Raw genomic sequence first — 22,060 nt, forward strand, 5'->3', positions numbered from 1 at the left:
TTGTTTATACACATGCACAAATACACACAAAAAAAAACAAACATAATAAAAAGCAGCTTGCAGAAATATCTTATATAAGGATTTTTACTTACCTGGTGTATAACCCCATGGTTCATAAAAAGATGGAAATACTCCCAAATGACAACCTATAACAAATTCTTCATATTCCATGCCTAATAGTGGACTGGTTGAAGACAAAAACTCTGGATGAAAAATTACCTGATAGGCAAAAAATTACATAAATTTTAAAAAATATATTATATAAGCAATTAATCAGTAGTTCACATGATTGTACCTTTATAAATGTGGAACTGTTCCACATTTATAAAGAAACACTCATGGTAACCAGTATGATTTTTATTTACACTATACTTCTATCAAATAAATTAACTAACAGACAGTTTACTAGTCCTGTGGGAAGTGGAGGGATGATTACAGCTATTCTCTCAGAAAAAATCAGGCAAACAAATATGTAAAAGGTGGTATCGAACTATCTACAGTTAAGCATGTTGAAGATGGCCACTAAAGCACTAAAAAAAAGCTAGGAAGGTATCGATACATAATATTATTATCATCATACCCTCCATGGAGTCAGTAGACTCATTGCAGGAAGTTCATTCAACTGACAACATAATTATTATATTGAACCTTAAAATCTTTAACATTCCCTGCATTCACAACATGTTCTGTTAATGTGTTCCATTCATTCACAAATATCTACATAAAAAGCTACTCCTTCCATCCCTCTTCACCACATTCTTACACAGATAACAGGAATGGCCTCTTGTTCTTCTCTCACTTATAAAGCATTGATACTTCCACATTTGGATTACTGTGCTCAGGTCTGGTCACCTGGATTCCTTGGAGATGAGGAGGCTGTCGAGAGGGTTCAGAGAAGAGTGACCAAGTTGGTGAGTGATGTAAAAATTGCTCCCTACATTGTTAGATTGAGAGCTTGTGGATTGCAGAGGTTGGTTGATAGGTGGAGAAGAGGGGATATGATAGAAACATTTAAATTACTGAAAGGTTTTTATAGAATTGATGCAGGGGAAATGTTTCAGCTGTGTGATAGTGATGGAAAAACAAGAGATTATCCCTGGAAATTAAAAAGAGTGTGGTTAACAAGGGTCTGAGAACGAGGTTTTTTGCCTGGAGGGTGGTGAATGAGTGGAATTCATTACCTGACCTAGTTGTGAGCTCTTCGTCTGTAAATGAATTCAAGAAGAGATATGACAGATATTATATTGCTAGTTTGGGTCTCCCACGATGAGTCTACTGACTCCATGGAGATATCCGTAATAATAATAATAAAAATTCCCTCTCTTACTTAAACATGAATATCATATCATCTCTTTTCTGTGTGTCCATTAAACTCCATAATTTAAATTCATTTAGCTCCTCTCTCTCTCTCTCTACAGCCAATATGTGAGAGTCCTGATATTGTCTTAGTTATTCGTCTTTGGACCGTATCCAATGTTTTCACATTACAATAAACACTAGGTAACCAAATCTCAGCACAATAAGCCAAGTGTGGTCTGACCTGTTCTATGAAAGTGGTGCAACCAACTTCTTATCCCTTATTATCACTGTACTCCTTATAATACTAGCAATGTAATGTGCGCCTTGCAGAAGTCCAACCCCACATCTGAGGCATTTGCCCACATGCAAGGCGGAAGTGGCAAGAAGTAGGGGTTTCAAGCAGCAATGCGGTAGCATGAAATTTTTTTTTTTTTTTTTTTAAGAGTTGGATGGTTACATCAAACCCAGAAAACTTTCTAGTATCTTGACAAAGTTTTCTTTTGTCTAATCCTACTACCACTTTTTTTTTTCACTTGGATTGTTACATCAAACTCTGCAGTGAACCCTGAAAATTGTTGGCTAACGGGGCTTTGGCAAACCCAGTTTCATGAAGAGCGTCTGTTCTGATCACAAACTTACTATCATGCCCAGGGTAGTCAACGGATCAAGAACTGCAGTCCAGGATCTCGATGAGAAATATGCTACGAGGATTCTCAACACTCTTCAGCTAAACATCAACGGCACTCGAAACAAGATGGAAGAACTTAATAATATTTTATACAAAAATAACATCTACATTACATGTGCTTACAAGAAACGAAACTTAATCAAAATCTGAAGCTTCAAATCAAAGGCTATTCAACATTAAGGAAAGACAGACCAGATTGTTCTGGTGGAGGTCTAGCTATACTCCTATGGACCAAACACATCAAATATAAAGAAATCTTATCAACTACAAACAGCAGTATAAATAGTAACACAGAGGCTCAAGTAGTCAAGATATTTCTACCAAAACGCATTACAAAAGTCAATTCATATCACCCAGATAACACAGATATAAATACAGAATTACTTCAATAACTAAGTCAAACAATATCGGACACAAAGATCTTTTAGGAGATCTAAATGCCAAAATCCCAACTTGGAGCTCCCCACAGCTAGATCAAAAAGGAGCACAAATAGAAGACATAATTGGATGGATGGATTTGGATGGAGATATTCAGTTGTTTGCAGATGATGCAAAGTTGGGATGAACCATGAAGAGTAGAGAAGATGTTGTGGCCTTACAAGAAGACTTGAATAAATTGAGTGATTGGGAATGGGGATATGAGTTCAATGTTGCAAAATGTAAGGTTTTTTTAAAATTTGGAAAACAAAGATGGGATGCAGAATTTATGCTTGGTGAGGATATATTGTTGGAGGTGGAAGAAATAAATGATCTGGGGGTGATAGTGGATAAGGATCTGAAATTTAGGGGACACATAGCCAAAATTGTGAAGACAACACAAAGACTTCTGGGAATGATGTGGAGGACACTGACGTGTACAAGTAGGGAGATTCTTGTTCTGTTGTATAAGGCTTTGATCAGGCCACACATGGACTATTCTGCCCAGATTTGGTCACCTGGTTTTCAGAAGGACAAAAAGATGTTGGAAAGGGTCCACTGGCAAACAGACAATCAGATCAGCATCCATCCGCCTGGAGGAACACAAATCTTACATTTGTAAACACAACTATGGTCAGTCAGGCTTGGCGGACCATGTCTTGGACACCACCCACAGGGTCTCTTGGAAGAAAACCACCATGCTCCACCACAGAAAATTCAAGAAAGAGAGACTATTCTTAGAAGCAGCAGCAGCTCTCAGAAATCAACCGAATCTTAATAAATACAGTTGCATTAAGCTTCCAAAGATTTGAGAAACACTCATCACCAGAGGTCCCACCTTACATTCCAGGCCACCTACAACCGCCCTTAGAGGGCGCTCCACCTAGATAGGACTTTAGTGTCACCCAAGTGGTTGGGCTTAGTATTGTATGATATTTGTGTTCATGTTACATTAGTTGTTTTTGTAATCCCCGAAGATGTCCTAGTGACTAGGACGAAATATAAGAAGTATTAAACCTATGTTAATCCTTTCTGAGTGCTGTATACATTCCATTAAGCCTCCAACATGATGTCCTCACAGCACTTAAGCCTCTACATATGCATTTATTTGTTCCTACCACTATTACGAACTTCTTCACATTCTTACTTCTCATATCCAGAGCATCAATTGCCCTGTTCATCCTCCTAGAATACAGGCCTTGTTTCCCTTCCCCCCCCTCTAATCCACCACCCCGTTTATAACAAAATCTCTGTACAGTGCTACTCTTGAATTATTTGTCGACCTTTTTTCCACTGTCTTTCATTTTATTCTTTCTCACTCTTCCATTCACATCCACCATGTATCTTATTTCTTTTTGCATACACCTCATCTCATCTTAATTATTTCATTCTTCAATTCTTGCATTCCAGCAATTGTGTATTCCCTCATATCAGCAATCACTTTCACTGCTACTCAATCAGTGAGACTTTTTTATGCTTCTGTTATCATACTTGCTTATTTATACAGCTCATTTACATTTTCGCAATCATGCTTGCTTTTGTTTTTTCAGTCATTTATGTATTCACTATCACATTCTTTGCACTCATATTCTGATGCTCACTCTTCTGGCTATCATTCTCAGTCTTACACCTGTCACTGCATTTTGTGTACTATTCTTCACTTCTTGTTCCCGACTTTCATTTAAATCACCACAGTCCATTAAAATATCACACCTTCTGCACTCTCACTTCTCCTGTTCCATCTCTCATGTTCAATAATCACACTTGCGTCATTCACCCATGCATATGTATTTCACTCTAGACAATAACTCATCTTAGAAAAATCCACACAGTCATCACACTCTATTTTTGCGCCACACATTTGGTTGTTCTAGTTCTAATTGCCATTTTTCCTTCATTGACTATTACTGTAACGCACGCACGCACGCGCACGCGCACGCACACACACACACACACACACACACACACACACACACACACACACACACACACACACACACACACACACACACACGCACGCGCGCACGCACGCACACACACACACACACACACACACACACACACACACACACACACACACACACACACACACACACACACACACACACACACACACACACAAATTACATATATAATGAATTTTTCAAGTTAACATGTATAATCTGACTTACTTTCATGATCAAGCTCTGATTTGTTTATTTTTTTTTTTCTTTGCATCTAAACTCAACCAAGAAAGGTTAGAAACCTATAATATATTATTAATACTGCAAATGGAATAAAGGTTGGATAATCTAGGAATCCTTTCCTTCTTTAGCAAAAAAAAAAAAAAAGAAAAAAGAAAAAAGAAATTTTTCAAGTCTTCAGGCCTCCATTAAAAAGAATGGTAGCATTTACCACCTAAAGACATTTTTAAAGAACAGTCACAATTACAGTGTGAATAAAATCAACAGATGGTATCCACTAAAACAACTAAATTAATAATTATATGCTATGCGGCACAGGCTGTAAAATTAAGAACTCCTTTTTTTTTTTTTAATTACAATGAACAGAATTTAGGAAACAGTTATTAAAACACATTATTACTTCTTAACGAAGAGAGAACGAATAGCCAATAACAGATTAGTTTCAAATAAATCAAATGACAGCCGTTTTTCCTAAGGGATTTTTATTCTGAGTTCAAGTTCACTTCACCATTTTTCACATTAGTTTCTATATTCAGAGCACAATATTTTACTCCCAAATCCAAGGCAATCTGCATAAAGACACGTATAATGGAGAAATATGTAAAGAGATACAGTAAGTAACTGAATTAGTTTTAATAACTAACATTTAAAGGATATTATTATTATTATTATGTCCGCGCGGTTAGCCTAGTGGCTGTGCGCTTCGCAACCATATGCCCGAGGAAGGAGTGTCCTAGGTTCGATTCCCATCGGTGACGTGAGGAGCTGAAGGATCTTCCTCATCCATAGCCAAGTTAGCCGGTCTTGGGTGTGGACAGTAGGGTTTCCCCCCCAGTTTATCCTGGGGTTTTTAATCCTGCGAATCAGGCAAACCAGCCTTGAGAACTCAACGCTACAGACATAGGATACACCGGGAGTAGGGCTGACCACCTTATCCTGTGAACGGTTTGAGGTCTGATGATTAATAAACCCTCGACACCACAAGGTAAAAGAGGGAAAAAAGGAAGATGAGATGATATGAGATTATTATTATTACAGGTATCTCCATGGAGTCAGTAGACTCATCATGGGAGACCCAAACTATCAAAACAATATCTATCATATCTCTTCTTGAATTCATTTACAGACGAAGCACTCACAACTGAGTCAGGCAATGCATTCCACTCATTCACCACCCTCCAGGCAAAAAACCTCGTTCTCAGACCCTTGTTAACCATACTTTTCCTTAATTTCCAGGGATGACCTCTTGTTCTTCCATCACTATCACACAGCTGAAACATTTCCCCTGCATCAATCTTATAAAAACATTTTAGTAACTTAAATGTTTCTATCATATCCCCTCTTTTCTGCCTATCAACCAACCTCTGCAATCCACAAGCTCTCAATCTATCAATGTAGGGAGCATTTTTTACATCGCTCACCAACTTAGTCACTCTCCTCTGAACCCTCTCCACAACCTCCTCATCTCCAAGGAATTCATTATTGTTGATGTTATTATTATTCAGGACTTCCATGAAGTCACAAGTATATACTATGTAGATATTATGCAATGAATTTTTGAATACATCACAGTGCAATGACAAACAAGTTTAAAATGATCATTAGCAATTTCCTGATATGTATCCTCAAGAAGTGTTTCGGTTACTATGCCAGCATTACATGATTAAGTTTACATTATTGTTTAAAATGATACAGAATTTAAATCGGTAACAATATCTATTACTATTACTATTATTACATGACACCTCCAGGGAGTCCAAGGACTCATTGTGGGAGGGTACCCTACTCTACTTCACTAAATACATCTCACCCTCTCCACTACTACTTAATTCTCCTACTACGACACTACTACCATCAACACCATTTGCCACACATCATCACAAACAGCATTACTTTTTATCTGTAAATTGTGTGTGTTCTGATGGCTGATTTATCTGTAAGCAGGATGAAAAACATGAGTTTCCATGATAAAAAACCCTGCTACCTCTGTATGAGATCGGCTAACTCATCTTCAATCAAATATCAGTAATAGCTATTTTCACACTAAGCTGGGCAATAGGATGAAGAAATAAGGATTTTCTAATTGCTAAAGAGATTTTGGAAAGGTTCTATTGTTATTTTTTTGGATGGTTGAATGCAAGTGAGAGACTGCTATCTTCTAAACCCGACAGATATGATATGATTAAATATATAAATTAGTGAAGGGTAATTAAAAAATCTCCTTTGATTAATTCAGAGGAGAATTTCCACGGCCAGAGCTCTAACTATTTGTCCATAAATCAGTCATTCTTGATCCTGCTATCAAATGAACTACACTAGTTCCATTAGTATTTTCCAGTGATTAAAATCTCAATCTTTTACAAGGAATAGAAGTAATTTTCTCCAAATGATCATTCAAGTAATCAAAGAATTTTGTTTTCTGAAGTAGCATATACACTCTCCAGCCAAAAGGCTGTGGGTTCAAATCCCACTGTGAGCATGGATGTTTGTGATTGTCTGTGAAAATACTAGTGGTAGGGGTGGGCAGTAGATGGCGTTGGTGTAGATGATGATGATGATGATAGTTACAGTTTGTTGTTGTCGATGGATTGAAAGGTGGAGACAGAGACCTTTCTTTTAGGCTTGAACGATGATCCGAATGCATTTTTGAAAATTATGGAGACAACTACTGTGTTTGAATAAAAACTTTAGTTTAATATAACTAAAATCTACAATTCGACGTTTCAACCTTTATGTCAAGGTCATCTTCTGGAGCGTACAAATATACACAAGAAACAAGCTATACTACAATCAAACTGGTTCGTTAAAGACACTGACCAACCGCTACCACAATTGTTGGCCTGACCTCTAGTGAAAAAAAAAAAATTACAAATAAAAAATAAAAAATTATACATCAACGCTAGAGTCCTATTATTTGTGTTGTCTACTATATACACATATTAACATCATTCCAGCCAGTTGGAGTGGAATGGTTTCTAATACTAGCAGATTGGCTAGAGTCCTGACTTATGTTGAATCTTTCATATTAGGTTGGCTGAATGTGTGCCATCCAGATCCTTGGAATTTTCATACCATCTTTGTTATTGATATTTGGGTGGTTTATCAGGATTTCATAGTTGTCTCCATAATTTTCAAAAATGCAAGTGGAGACAGAGAGTTGTAGAGTAGGTACCTTCCCTCAATGAGTCTTTGGACTCCCTGGAGGTGTCATGTAATAATAATAATAATAATAATAATAAATAAATAAATAATAACTTACTTTTACTTTATCTCCAGGAGAATTCATCAATTGACAACGTTTAAGATTGGATACAACTGGATCATTTTCTTCTTCTGTCAAAACATGAGTACAAATTTCTGGATTTCGTTTACGCTATAAAAACAAAAAATAATGGCCATTCATTGTAAAAGATATACCGATTATACTAACATCCAATAGAATAAAATTTATTAAAAATCAAAAATAATTACAACCAACATTTCATCCACAGCATTGGAAGCCAGTCAGTAGCTAATGTAATAAATAGAGACAATGAAATAATTGAGATTTTCTTTTATTTAAATTTTCTGCAAAGCATATTGGAGTAGCATATTTCTTAATCTATACATGCTTTTTCATAACAGCTCAATGAATATCTCGATCCATAAAATTTATCTTTTTAAAAGATAAATTGATATGCATCAATTTATTATTATTATTATTACAAGAGAACTCAAGGAAGTCAGGACTTCAGATACATTCTCTAGAATTCATTTGTGCTATCTGCACTTACAACCTCCAAAGGCAAGCTACTCCATTCCAGCCTCATGCACCACTCTATGAGAGAAACATCTAGCTCTTAACCCTTTCTTGACTGCATTCATTCTCAACTTTCATGGATGCTGCCTCATTCTCTTACCACTATCTATAAAATGAAATATTCCACCTATTGGTATCCTGTATGACCCTTTCAATAGTTTGCAAGTCTCTATCATATCACCTTCTCTTTCTCCATGTGCAGTCCACAAATTTTCAATCACTCCTAATAATCTAAGCTAGCCTGGTTGGTGAAATGGTTAGTGTATCTGCTCTCTAGCCAAGAGGCTGAAGTTTCAAATCCCACCTAGGGCATGGATGTTTGTAATTGTCTTTCACCTTCATACATTAATTTATACAAATATGTATGCTCTCCCAAGATGGATAGAAGTAGACCCAATTCTCCTGCAATGGGAGAAACCTTCACCCTGTAGTGAGTGAAAATACAGGCTAATCATCATCATCATCCTTATAATCTACATTCCATAGTTCTAATATCATCTCTAACACTTTCCTTTGCACCTTCGCTACTGTATCTACTGAATCACCTTGGAAACCAGATATGCACACAATACTCGAGATGAGGTTGTATCAAAGCCTTGTAAAGAGGTAAAATGACTTCCGTATACTTACTTACATGTCAGTGTATGTTTCAGCATTGCAATTATCCTCTCAGTTGTATTTGCAATTTTTTCTATATGAGCTGTGAACTTCAATATCCCTAGCCTGGTCAATTTTTTTTAGCATAATCTCACCAATATAAATGATAATTGATTCATTATTTTTGCATTATTATATTTAAGAGTGTTTGTTTAACTGTTTTATCACGGAAACTAATGTTTTTCATCCTGCTTACAGATAAATCAGCCTTCAGAACACATGCAATTTACAGATAAAAAGTAATGTTGTTTGGTGATGATGTGTGGCAAATGGTGTTGATGGTAGTAGTGTCGTAGTAGGAGAATTAAGTGGTAGTGGAGAGGGTGAGATATGTGCTTCATTTTGCATTTTTCAATGCTTTTATTTTTATTTTATTGCATGTTGAATTGTGTTTCATGGCAGGGATGTGCAAAACAATGGCAGACAATTTCAACATATATGATTTTGTTCACTGTAGTGTGTGTGAGAAATGTATGCATTTCATAGAAAAAGAGATTTATGGAAAGAGAACGAAACTGGAGAATGTGCTGGTGGAAAGTGTTTTGAGAGTGAATGTCAGAAGTATGAAGAGAAGAAAATAATAGCAGTGAGTTGAAAGATGAAATGTGCAAAAATGTGATTGGCAGGGTTGATGTCACTATGAGTGGTATGAGTGACTATTAAAATGAGGAGAATGATCTTATGGTTTTTTTTTTATTTCGTATGGTGATTCAATGGCCATGAGCCCCTATTATGAGCAGATATGGCACCACCTCAATCCCCCTATTTTTATCCAGGCTTAGGACTGGCATAGCTGACAATTCAGACCTATGGCTGGAGGGATCGTCTTAAGTATTCCTGACTGAATACTGAATGAAAATAATTAAAGAATGAAAACTTAAATATTTTGGACATCTAACTAGCCATTCATAAATTCATATTAGAAGGGAAAATGGATGGAAAAAGAGAGAGAGGTAGACCCAGGAAAATGTGGTTTGAGGACATTAAGGACTGGACCGGACTGGCTTGAATTACCATAAATGTTCCAGAGCAGCAAAAGAAAGAAAAAAGTTCCATGACGTGGTTGCCAACCTCCTTCTAGGGGATGACACTTGAAGAAAGAAGAATAAATAATTTCTACCAGTCAAATTAAACATTTCTTTCTTGTTTCATTCCTTACAATATCATTAACATCCTCAATCTTATCTTATCTCTTATCAATGAACTGCCATACAAAATGCAGAAGTGTGTGTGTGTGTTCACGGGGATGATTTGCCTCTTTGTGGGATGAAAAACTCCAGCTAAACTGGGAAGAAAAACCCTGCTGTCCAAGCCCAAGACTGGCTAACTTGGCTATGGCTGAGGAAGATCCTTAAGCTCCTCTTATCGTTGACAGGAATTGAACCTAGGACACTCCTTCCCCAGGCATATGGTTGCGAAGCGCAAAGCCACTAGGCTAACTGCGCGACATCTTATCGTAATGGAAAAGACAGCACACTTATATGGAGTTTATTATTATTATTATTATTCAGGCCTCCATGGAGTCAAAAGACTCATTGAGGGAGGTCCTTTCTAAGAAACACAAGTCTATCAAGACTCATCGAGGGAGGTCCCTCCTAGGAAACACAAAGTCTATCATACCACTCCTTAAATGCATTGACAGTTATCGCTCTCACCACTCCATCTGGCAATGCATTCCATGGTTCAACCACCCTCAATGCAAAGAAACTACTCCTCACCCTCTTTCTCACAGTTTCCTTTCGTAACTTCCAGGGATGGCCCCTTGTCATGACTCCTTCCCACTGTTCAACCAAGCAAAAGAACTCCCCAGTGTCAACCCTGTAACCACCTCTCAACAGTTTAAAAGTCTCAATCATATCACCTCTCTTTCTTCTATCTCCACCAAACTTTGCAGTCCACACTCCCTCGGCTGATCCTCATAACTAACATTGTACAGTCCTGACACTATCTTTGTTATCTGCCTTTGTACCCTTTCCACAATTAATTTATCCCCTTCAAATCCTGGGGACCAGATCTGAGAACAATAGTCTAAGTATGATCTGATCAGAGTCTTATACAACGGAATGATAGCAAATGTGTGTATGTGTGTGTGTGTGTGTACACACACACACACACACATATCAATCCCACATGAGATCACACAATTGTTTGTGTATGTGTGTGGTTGATATAAAAATAAAGCATACAATATAAGCCAGCCTAGTTGGCTGAATAGTTAGCGTATTTAGTAGTTAACGTTGTTCCACAGAAACAACATGAGATTGAGTGGTTGGAGAAAGACTTGGCAGATGTGTGACACAGAAGTGAAAGAAGTAGGCTGGGGAGCAAAGGGAGAGAAAGTAGAGTATGAAAAAGTGAAAGCTGAAAATAATGACTGCATTTTGTATGGCAGTTCATTGATAAGAGATAAGATAAGATTAAGGATGTTAGTGATATTGTAAGGCTGGAAACAAGAAAGAAATGTTTAATTTGGCTGGTAGAAATTATTTATTCTTCTTCAAGTGTCATCCCCTAGAAGGAGGTTGGCAATCATGTCATGGAACTTTTTTCTTTCTTTTGCTACTCTGGAACATTTATGGTAATTCAAGCCAGTCCAGTCCTTAATGTTTTCAAACCACATTCTCCTGGGTCTACCTCTCTCTCTTTTTCCATCCAGTTTCCCTTCTAATATTAATTTATGAATGGCTAGTTAGATGTCCAAAATATTTAAGTTTTCATTCTTTAATTATTTTCATTAATGTTCTTTTCATTTTTGCTTTCTTTAAAACATCTTTGTTTTTCATTTTCTCTGTCCATGGTATTTTCAACATTCTTCTGATGGTAAACATTTCGAAAGTTTCTAATTTTATCTCTGCTTCTTTATGTAGAGTCCAAGTTTCACTGTTGTAGAGAAGGCTTGAACAAACATACCATTTTATTAATCTTTTTCTTGTGTCTATATTAATGTCTCTGGATGTTAGAACAGTTTTCATATCAATAAAGGCTTTTCTTGCTATCTCTATTCTTCTTTTTATTTCTTTAAAGGAATTTCCTCTGTCTGTAAACATTTGTCCCAAATATATAAAAAACTGAACCTATTCAATTTTCTTTTTGTTAACAGTTATGTTTAGTTTCTTATTTATTGGTTCTTTTGATATAATCATGCACTTTGTTTTCTTTAGCTTAATAATTAATCCCATGTCTAAGCTTCTGTTGTAAATTTCTGTCACTAAGTTTTGAAGATCATCTTCAGATTCAGCTATGTCAGCTGCATACATGAAGTTGTTGAAGTTCTTACCTCCGACTTTTACACCCTTCAGTTCTGAAATATTTTTAAAAACTTGCTCACTGTATATATTGTACAGTAAGGGTGATAAGACACATCCTTGTCTTACTCCTCTTTTGATTTCAAGGTTGTCAGAATATGCATTTTTATATCTTATTAGGGTGTGCTATGCCCCCTGGTGTCTATGGCGCCCAATCTCCCCAAGTTCCAGACTGGTAGGCCGGTTCTCCTTGAATTCTGATGACTCGAGTTTCCTGAGAGTCTTCAAAAGGGGGGCTCTCTGCGCCCCTTGTGCCTACAGCCACCCCCCCCCCCCAACTGGTAGGCCGGTTCTCCTTGAATTCTGAAAACTCGAAAGGAGTTCGCCCAACCCCGAGTTCCGGCCTGGTAGGCCGGTTCTCCTTCTCCTTGAATTCTGATCTCAAATTTTGAAGACTCAAAAGGGTCCCCCCTCCCCCCAGAGTTCCGCACTGGTAGGCCGGTTCTCCTTGAATTCTGATCTTGAATTTTGAAGACTCAAAAGATCTGATCAGGGCCTGGTGTTTTACCTGTTTTCATTTGACTTAGAGCTCTATTTCTTCATATGTAACTGGTTCACCATCCATATTTGGTATATCTGGCATGTATATGCGATCAGAGTGTCAAACAGTTCTTTTCCATATTCTTTCCATCTTTTTATGATATCTTGTGTTTCTAGTAGCATTTTTCCATTATGATCTTTTATACAAGGACTATGGTTGAAACTATGGTTTTTCTTTTTATTTGTCAGAGCTTGGATTGAATTATGCATCTCTCTACTATTGTGTTTCTTGTCCAATTCCTCTATTTCTTTACATTTTTTATTTAGCCACTTGTCTTTAGCCTTCCTGCATTCATTTGTAATAATTTTACTGAGTATTCTTTACAGTTGTGTACTTTTTTTTTTTTTTGTCTTTCATTCATAAGTTCTAGTATTGATTCAGTCATCCAGGGTTTTTTCTTATTGTATTTAATTTTTGGAATAACCTCATTAGCTGTCTTATATATTGCACTTCTAAATTTTGACCACCTGTTTTCAATTTCCTCTGTGCTACAAAGTATAGTGTCTTCTGTTTTACATCCTACATGATCTAATTTTTTCCTAATTTCTGAGTTAAACACCATTATGTTGTCTGGTATATTCAGAGTTGTCAAGTCAAGTCTTTCAGTATGAGTGTTTTTAGAAATGTTTTTTAGTTTCATTTTTAAAGTAGACACAACAGGGTTATGGTCTGAACCTATTTCAGCACTTGGGTATGTTTTTATGTTGGTTATATTATTTTTGTATCTATGGTTTGGATGTTGAAAGAAATATTCATTATGCATAAGTTCTTTTGAATGCAGAATTGCATCAATCTCTCACCTCTTTCATTTGTTTTGCCTAATCCAAATTTTCCAACAACTGGATTTTCTTCCCCTTCTCCAACCTTTGTGTTCAAGTCACCCATCACTATTGGTATCTCATTTGATTTTACATATTCTATAGATTTTTGTAAATTGTTATAAAAATCTTCTATTTCTTCATCATTGTGAATCATCGTAGGGGCATAAACCAGGATAATTATGATGTTAAAAAGCTTTTGCGGCTAATTTAATAAATATTATTCTTTTATTTATGAGAAACAGCCCCATTACACATTTAAAGATGCCTTTCCTAATCATGAAACACACTCCATAATCATGCTTCTCTCCACCAGAATATACAAATGTAAAGCCATCTTTTTCTAGTTTTCCTGTGTTAGGCCATCTTGTTTCACTAATTCCCATCACATCAACTTTAAGTCTTTCCATTTACTGTATAAGGTTGTCAAAATTCAGTAATTTATATAATGTTCTCACATTCCAAGTTCTAATTCTAATTTTTAAGACTCTGTTTCTTGTTTTCAAACAAGGAATATCAGATGCTGACCTTCCTTTCGGATTTAAGTTGACATCATCATGGAGGTCATTTGCAGAGCTCGTTTTACTCACAGTTTCAATGTCTTCTTCCCTGTAATTATTTACAGCTTGGGACATTGCAGAGGTTCCAACTTCCAAAGCACAGCTTGTAAAATATTTCCATTTCTCCATGGTCGACTATAGGATAGATCAGCACTTCCCAAACTGTGGGCCGCGGCCCCCTTGGTGGCCATAGGTTTTGTTGAGGGGAAGGGGGCATGAAATAATGATAACAAATTTAAAATGTTTTAAGACTAAAGTAGTTTTTTTATCTTAAAAGAAACACATTTCATTTTTAATATTTATTATTTCTTTTTTGTTATTTTTTATATTTTAATGGAAAAAAATCACACATTGGTGCATGTTCACAAATTTTGCTTCCTGCGTATTTCGGCATTTAATGAATATTAGTAAATATATGCTTATTCACATAAGTTTCATTTCAGAGCAGAAATCTAAGAATTGCAGTTTCAAATATTTCACCTGATATTGACTTTTTGTGTAGCAGTATTGAAACACATCCATCACATTAAATTGTTATTAAACTTATTTTAAGTTTTTAATTCTTTCTTTATTACTAATCATTTTACATTTCATGTGCTTTTACTGCAAATGCACAATAAATCCATCTATATAAAAATATGAGATAATGTGCCATGTCAAATGTGTATGTAAGATGCTAAAAATGTAATATTTGCATTTGATTTTTGCAATATTTGCTGTGTATGTTTTGTATTGAATATAAATATAAAAAATATTATAATAATATATGTCTATATTACGATTTTTTTCGAAGGGGGGGGGCATGAAATATTTTAATTTTTCCAAAGGGGGCCCTGACATCCAGAAGTTTGGGAAGCACTGGGATAGAGAATAGTAATGTGGTGAGGCCCCGATCTGTGAGCCAGGTAACATGGTTCACTCTGCCAGCTGTTGATCTGTATTCAGATTCTTCCATCTGCCAGTTGTTTCACATTGCCATTGATATATAAATTCTTCCACCGATGATGAAACAGCAGATGTCATTGATTTATTATTATTATTATTCAGGCCTCCATGGAGTCAAGAGACTCATCGTGGAAGGACCTTCCTAGGAAACACAAAGTCTATTATACCACTCCTTGAACCCACTGACTGTTCTTGCTTTCACCACTCTATAAGGCAAAGCATTCCATGGTTCCACCAACCTCCATGCAAAGAAACCACTCCTCACCCTCTTGATCACAGCTTCCTTTTGTGACTTCCCTTGTCATTGCTCCTTCCTGCTGCTTCACCAAGTGAAAGAACTCCCCATTGTCCACCCTCTAAATGCCTCTCAAAAGTTTAAAATTTTTTATAATATCAATTCTCCTTCTTCTATCCGCCAAACTCTGCAGTCCACATTCCATTAGACAATCCTCATAATTAATATTGTACAATACTGAAACCATCTTTGTTATCTGCCTCTGCACCCTTTTCACAGTTAATTTTTTCCCTTCAAATCCTGGGGATCAAATTTGAGAACAATAGTGTAAGTGTGATCTGATCAGGGTCTTATACAATGGAATGATAACTTTTCTAACTCTGTAGGTCAGCGTCCTCCTTCTCATTATTGCAGCAATCCTCTGGGTTACCTTCACCACCTTTGCAATATGCCACCTGAATTTCAGTTTTCTGTCAATCATCAGCCCCAGATCTCTTGTTTCCCCCCCCTACTTCCTCCAGTACAGCTCCTCCAATCGAGTATGCAGCCTCCCATCTCAAACTTCAAGATTTTATATTTTGCTGCATTAAACTGGTACCCCATTCATTTGCCCATCTGTCTAGTTTATTCAAATCCTCTTGCAGGGCCGCCACATCTGTACTATTATTAATAACCCTTTCTAGCTTCACATCATCTGCAAATAACTCAAGTAATATAATAAATTTACTAACCTGACATCCAAATCCATGTGCTGCAAATTAAATATCAGCTTATCATGTGGCACCCTGTCAAATGCCTTTGCTAAGTCTAGGAAAATGGCAATATATGACTTTCCCTGATCAATTGCTCTTGTCACTTTATTATAAAAGGCAATCATATTACTTATTTGGTTGTTGTACCACCTTACCCCAGTCCTGAAGATACTTTCAGGCGCAAACTTTGTTTGCTCACACTTGGATAAAGGATTAAACTAAATTTATTATATTACTTAAGCAAGAGCACCCCTTAACAAATCCATGTTCATTCTCACAGATAACATTAAACTCATCTGCCCAATGCTGTATATAGTCCCTCACTAATTTCTCAAGACCTTAACACTACTGATAACACACAAACTGGCCTATAATTGGACACTTCCAGTCTGTTACTGCTCTTATGCAATGGAACTATCTTACCTTCTTTCCATTCCTTGGGTCCCTTTCCCATAGCCAGACTTTCATTGAAAAGCCAGGTAAAAGGAGCTGTTAGTTCTTTAGCACATTCTCTCAAAACCCATGGTGAAATACCATCCAGTCCCACTGCTTTACTCACATCCAGAGTATTTGAAACACACTCTCCTTTTGCACCTCTAAACCTTGAACCTGCTCTCCCCCCCCCCCTAGTAATAAAACCTTCTTCTCCAGGATGAAATACACCAATAAAGTGCTCATTGAACAACTCCACTATGTCCTCTGCATCAGTCACTCTAATCACATTTTTATCTCAAAATGTTATTCTTCCACAATCATTTCTCCTGCTATTGACCACATAGCTAAAAAATTCCCTAGGATTTTCTTTGGATCTTAGTGCCAATCTCTTCTCATATTCCAGTTTTGCCTTCCTCACCATACTCGTATACTAGTCACTCTCCTTGCCTGAGTTTTATATTCTTCATGCATCTGACCTCCATCCCTCTCCTTATACCACTTCCATAATCTTTTTTTCACCTGCAGTTCCTGTTTGATATTGTTTGTTGTCCGCTTCTTCACTCGTGGAATACAGCTTACTATTACTACAAACAAATATTCCTTCACCATTTCCCAAGCACTAATGATATCTTGGCCTTCCAAATTCCACCCTATATGGAACTGCCCCAAGTTGATATTTAAGACTAGTATATTTTCCCATCTCTACCTCACACCATATGCTTTCAAAACCATTAGTGTCACTGCCTTCCAAAGCCTCCACTCTTAGAGGACATAAGTCATCACTTATTATAAGCAGTACTCCACCACCACGTTTTCACCTCCTATCCTGCCAAAAAATGCTGTACCCTACTACTTCTATTTCTGTTACTATATGATCTTCCGTCAACCACATCTCAGTGATCCTAATAATCTTTCACTATCAGTGCTGCCAATTCATCTCCTTTATTGCTGATACTCCTGGCATTAGTATAAAGCATAAAAATGTCACTTCTATACTTATCATTATCCCCATCAGATCCCACTGAACTCAGTGTTACTTGACACTGTCTCACTCCCCCCCAAGCACCCATTCCCACAAGTGACCATCCCTGCTACCATCCACCCTGGGAATCCATCCATCTACCCTAGTTTTCCTGCATTCACACAGACTTGTTCAGAAAACAGCAATCTCTCCAGTTGTCTACATCCTTCCTCATTTAAATGCAAGTGGTCTCTCGCATACAGTTCCTTTCTGTCCTCAAATGTTCTCCGAGCATCCACATATTCCAATCCTGTCTTCTGACAGATTCTGGCTATTATGCTATTCATCATTACTGTTCTTCTGCTAAGCTCCTCATTATCATATCTGGATCACACACACACACATACACTATCTTTCCTCTCTGTGTTTTCTTTTGTACAACCTCAAGCAAGAATATCAGATCTCTCACCACCTGATTTACATTGTCTCTCAAGTCATTCATGCCCACCATCACAATCATCTCATCCACCCTTTCACCTGCTAATTGTCATAGCCACACTCGCTATCATTCCTCCAGACAAATACTTCTGTGGCATCCTATCATGCACACCATTGATTATTGAGTCATACATCACACCACTTACCAGTCTGCTCCTTGATGGCTCGCCTGCATCCCTCACTCTCTCTCTCTCTCTCTCTCTCTCCTCTAACCATTTCTCTCAGTGTTCCCCTACTTACCTGCTGTCCTAGCATCACTCTATCCCTTATTCCAGCACTCCCTCGCATTCTTTTCACTTCCTCTCTCTAACTGTTTATATTCTCTCCTCTTCTATCATTCCCATAACTCTCTCATTCTCTCTGTTCTACTGTTTCTATTCTCTCCTCTTCTATCATTCCCATAACTTTCTCTCATTCCTCCTCTGATTCGCTTTACATTCATCTCTTCCATTCCCCCCAACCTTTCATCTTTCATACTTCTCATCTCATTCCCGAGACATTCGACCTCCTCTTTCAACTCATCTCTCTCTCTCTCTCTCTCTCTGCAAGTTAGTCACTCTTACTCACCATTCATCCTTCCAATCAAGACCATCTCTGAAAACTTCATATTCATTCAAGTCTTCCACACTTATTTTTTCATTCATATTTCACTCATTATTCTCACCCATCACACTACTTGTTTCTCAAGATTCTCCTGCTCCTGATGCAATGAAGTCGGTTATCGTAACATCTAACTCATTTAATTGCTCCCATTGCTTACATTTTACGCATATGCTGGGACGCATACATGCCATAAGCCCCGCATGTCACAAAATCCTTTATTATGTTATGCAAAATAGAGTCCTTGAATGGGGAGGACTTGATGACCTTCTTCTTCTTCTTCTGCAGCCTTTCCCATTTAAGTAGGGTCGCTGTTTGTAGTGAGTCTCCTCCACAACAAGGTTGTGGAGGAGATGAAGAACTTGGATAGCCACATCCAAGTTCTTCATTCTCAAGTCCTCCTCCACCATTTCCCTACATCTTCCTCCTCCCCTTCACATCCATCTGCATATGACCTTTCTTCTCACATACTCTTCCTCCCTTCTCATCACATGACCTAACCATCTCCACCTTACCTCCTGTATCTTTGCTCCTAAGTTCATTACTTTCACCGTTCCCCTTACATAGTCATTTCTCAGACGATCCTATCTCATCACACACAGCACATCCATCTAAGCATTCTCATCTCCGCTACTTCCATCCTGCTAATGTTATTTTTCCTCGGAGGCCACAGATTCCATAGCATATGTCATAGCTGGTCTCACTACTGTCCTGTAGATTTTGCCATTTAGATTGATCGGCACCCACTTATCGCATAGCACTCCAGCCATCTCTCTCTCTCTCTCTCTCTCTCTCTCTCCAGTTCCTTCATCCTGCTTGTATCCTGAATCCCACTTCCATCTCAGTCTCACCATTCTCTTTCATTGTTAAACCTAAGTATCTAAAGTCACTGACCTTCCTGATGACATTTCCTTCCAGCTCCAGATCTGTCTCCTGACTGCCATTCACTTTGCAACACATATACTCTGTCTTACTTCTGCTCAGTCTCATATCTCTCTCTTCCAGTACTTTCCTCCACCTTTCCAGTTTAGCTTCTCTTGATTCTGCACACAGCACGATGTCATCTGCATACAACATAGTCCAAGGCACGTCTTCTCTCACCTCCTCCATCACAATATTAAACAGGAACAGACTTAATACTGACTCTTGATGCAAGCCAACTGTCACTGGAAAACTTTCTGTCTCTCCCAGGCAGCTCCGAACTCTTGTCTTCACATTTCTGTACATCTCCTGCACCAGCCTGACATATTTCTCAGGTACCTTCTTTTCCATCAGACACCTCCAGACCTCTTGCCTTGGCACTCATCATACACTTTCTCCAGATCAATAAATACCAGATGTAGCTCTCATTGCTTCTCTCGAAACACGATGACACGCCATTTGTAATTGGAGCTGGGGCTGCTGCCATCGTTAACTTAGTACAGAGAAACTGTTACAGCTAAACACTAAATACTAAACACCACTACAACTAAATGCTAAATACTATGTTATACGCTCCATTGTAAGGTAATTTACTTATGTGATACTACAAGTATAAACTATATTTAACTATACTAAATAACGAAAACTTATCTTCTCTTCCACTGCAGATGCATCCGACTCTGACCTCGCCTTCTCGGTAACCCAAAAAATAACACAATATAATAACTAAACTCAAAAAGCAGCACCCCTAAAGAACACTTGTGTTACTGAGAAAAAAATGTATCACAATATCTCACTTTTTTTTTACCACAGCTCAAATCCACTGCCACGTCCATTCAGCAGGTGAATGTGGATCTAAAGTTCTTAACTTGAATGGGCTAAGCAACACAAGATGTAAGGGAGGGTGTGGGATGCAGGAGTATTGCAGTTATGTATACCAATGCCAGAAGTATTCGTAGTAAGGGAGAGGAGCTTTTCGCATTGGTTAGCTCAACTTGGCCAAAAGTTACATGCATTAGTGAGGCTTGGTTAACTGAGGATGATATACTAATAAGAACAGAATGCAAAGGATATGGTGTCTTTAGAGATGACAGAAGGATCAGGATTAGGGGAAAGTTTTACTAATGAGAGCATTGGAAATGAAGCCAAAAAGAGTAGAAGTACATCAGGAGGACAAGGATGCAGAGGGCAGTTCATTTGAAGTAGCTAACTGGTGTGAGATAGATGCCAATAAGATGAAATAAATAATTGTTGAAAGTTTATTTTTCACTAGGTTAGACTATAATAAATTTAGTTTAATCCTTTATTCCCAGTGAGAGCAAACAAAGTTTGCACCTGAAAATATCTTCAGGACTGAATATAATGTTGTACTATCTTACCTGGGTAAGTAATACAACACTAGGGCAACTCGTAGCAAAGGTGGAGCAAGCTACCAACACTCCTATCCCAGTATCTCCCATAATTCAAAACACACTTTAATTATCTGAACATTGATTGGGTAGCTATGAAATTGCACAAGAAAAAGAATGAAACTGAATTTATTGAGCTGTTGCGAGACAATTTCCTCAAGTAGCATGTGACAGAAGGAACTTGAGGTCAAAGAGTGTTAGATCTGATTATAAAGCCAGGGGTGGGGGGGTTCAGTTAGAGACGTAACTATTCTGCCGCTAGTAGGTGATCATGTGATACTCAATTGGGAAGTAGCTAAATTCAGAAAAGGTTGCATGCTGAACTACAAAGCAGGAAATTATGACAACCTGAAGGGGGGGGGGGGGTTGCTGGTATCTGTGCCATGATATCAGTTATTGGATGGGAAGGATATCGAGAGTGTGTGGAAAGAGTTTAAAATATACTTAAATAATGCAATATCAGAATATGTCTCTAGAATTCGGGGAATAAACAGATTAGGAGTGAAATGGATGTGAAATCTAATTAAGCAAGAGATTCATAAGAAAAAGATTATGTGAAATGAATACAGTGTGCATAAGGATTATGTCAGTTTGATAATTATAAGCAACAGGCTCTGCAAGTTAAAGATAACCCAAAAGAATTCTATAGTTATGCTGCAAGAAAAAAAAAGAATGAATTTGAAAGAATAACTCTACTGAATGCAGATGGTATGCAGGTGATTGATGCTAAAAGTGATTGTTCATCTAATGAGCACCCATTTTGCAAAAAAGCTATCAACCTGGTATATGCAACATTGAATTCACTACTACCTCTTTACCGTTTGAGGAAACTCATGTTGATGAGGAGGAAGTACTAAAGCTGTTGCATGGACTGAACAAGAATTTGGCAATAGGGACTGATGGTATAGCAAGGATGCTAAAAGAGTGTTCAGCTGAACTGGCTTTTCTTTTCACGAGGCTATATAATCTGAGTCTCAGAACAGGGAAGATTCCGCAGGAGTGGAAGGAATGTATGGTAATCCCATTGCACAAGGGTG

General features: G+C 37.6%; 1 protein-coding gene across 1 annotated transcript in view; it reads right to left on the reverse strand.

Annotated features, from left to right (window-relative positions):
• LOC150105925 (glycogen [starch] synthase-like) overlaps positions 1-22,060 on the reverse strand; it is a 193,408-nt gene that overhangs the window by 38,239 nt on the left and 133,109 nt on the right. Inside the window, exons 10-11 of the mRNA XM_090394592.1 lie at positions 7,847-7,960; positions 93-219 (exon numbers count right to left, since the gene is read on the reverse strand). Coding sequence (XP_090250718.1) covers positions 93-219; positions 7,847-7,960 — 241 coding nt within the window. The remainder of the gene's footprint in view (positions 1-92; positions 220-7,846; positions 7,961-22,060) is intronic.

This window comes from Typopeltis vanoorti, chromosome 6, assembly GCF_054136105.1.
Source record: "Typopeltis vanoorti isolate ZY-2024b chromosome 6, IOZ_Tvanoo_1.0, whole genome shotgun sequence".
NCBI lineage: Eukaryota > Metazoa > Arthropoda > Arachnida > Uropygi > Thelyphonidae > Typopeltis > Typopeltis vanoorti.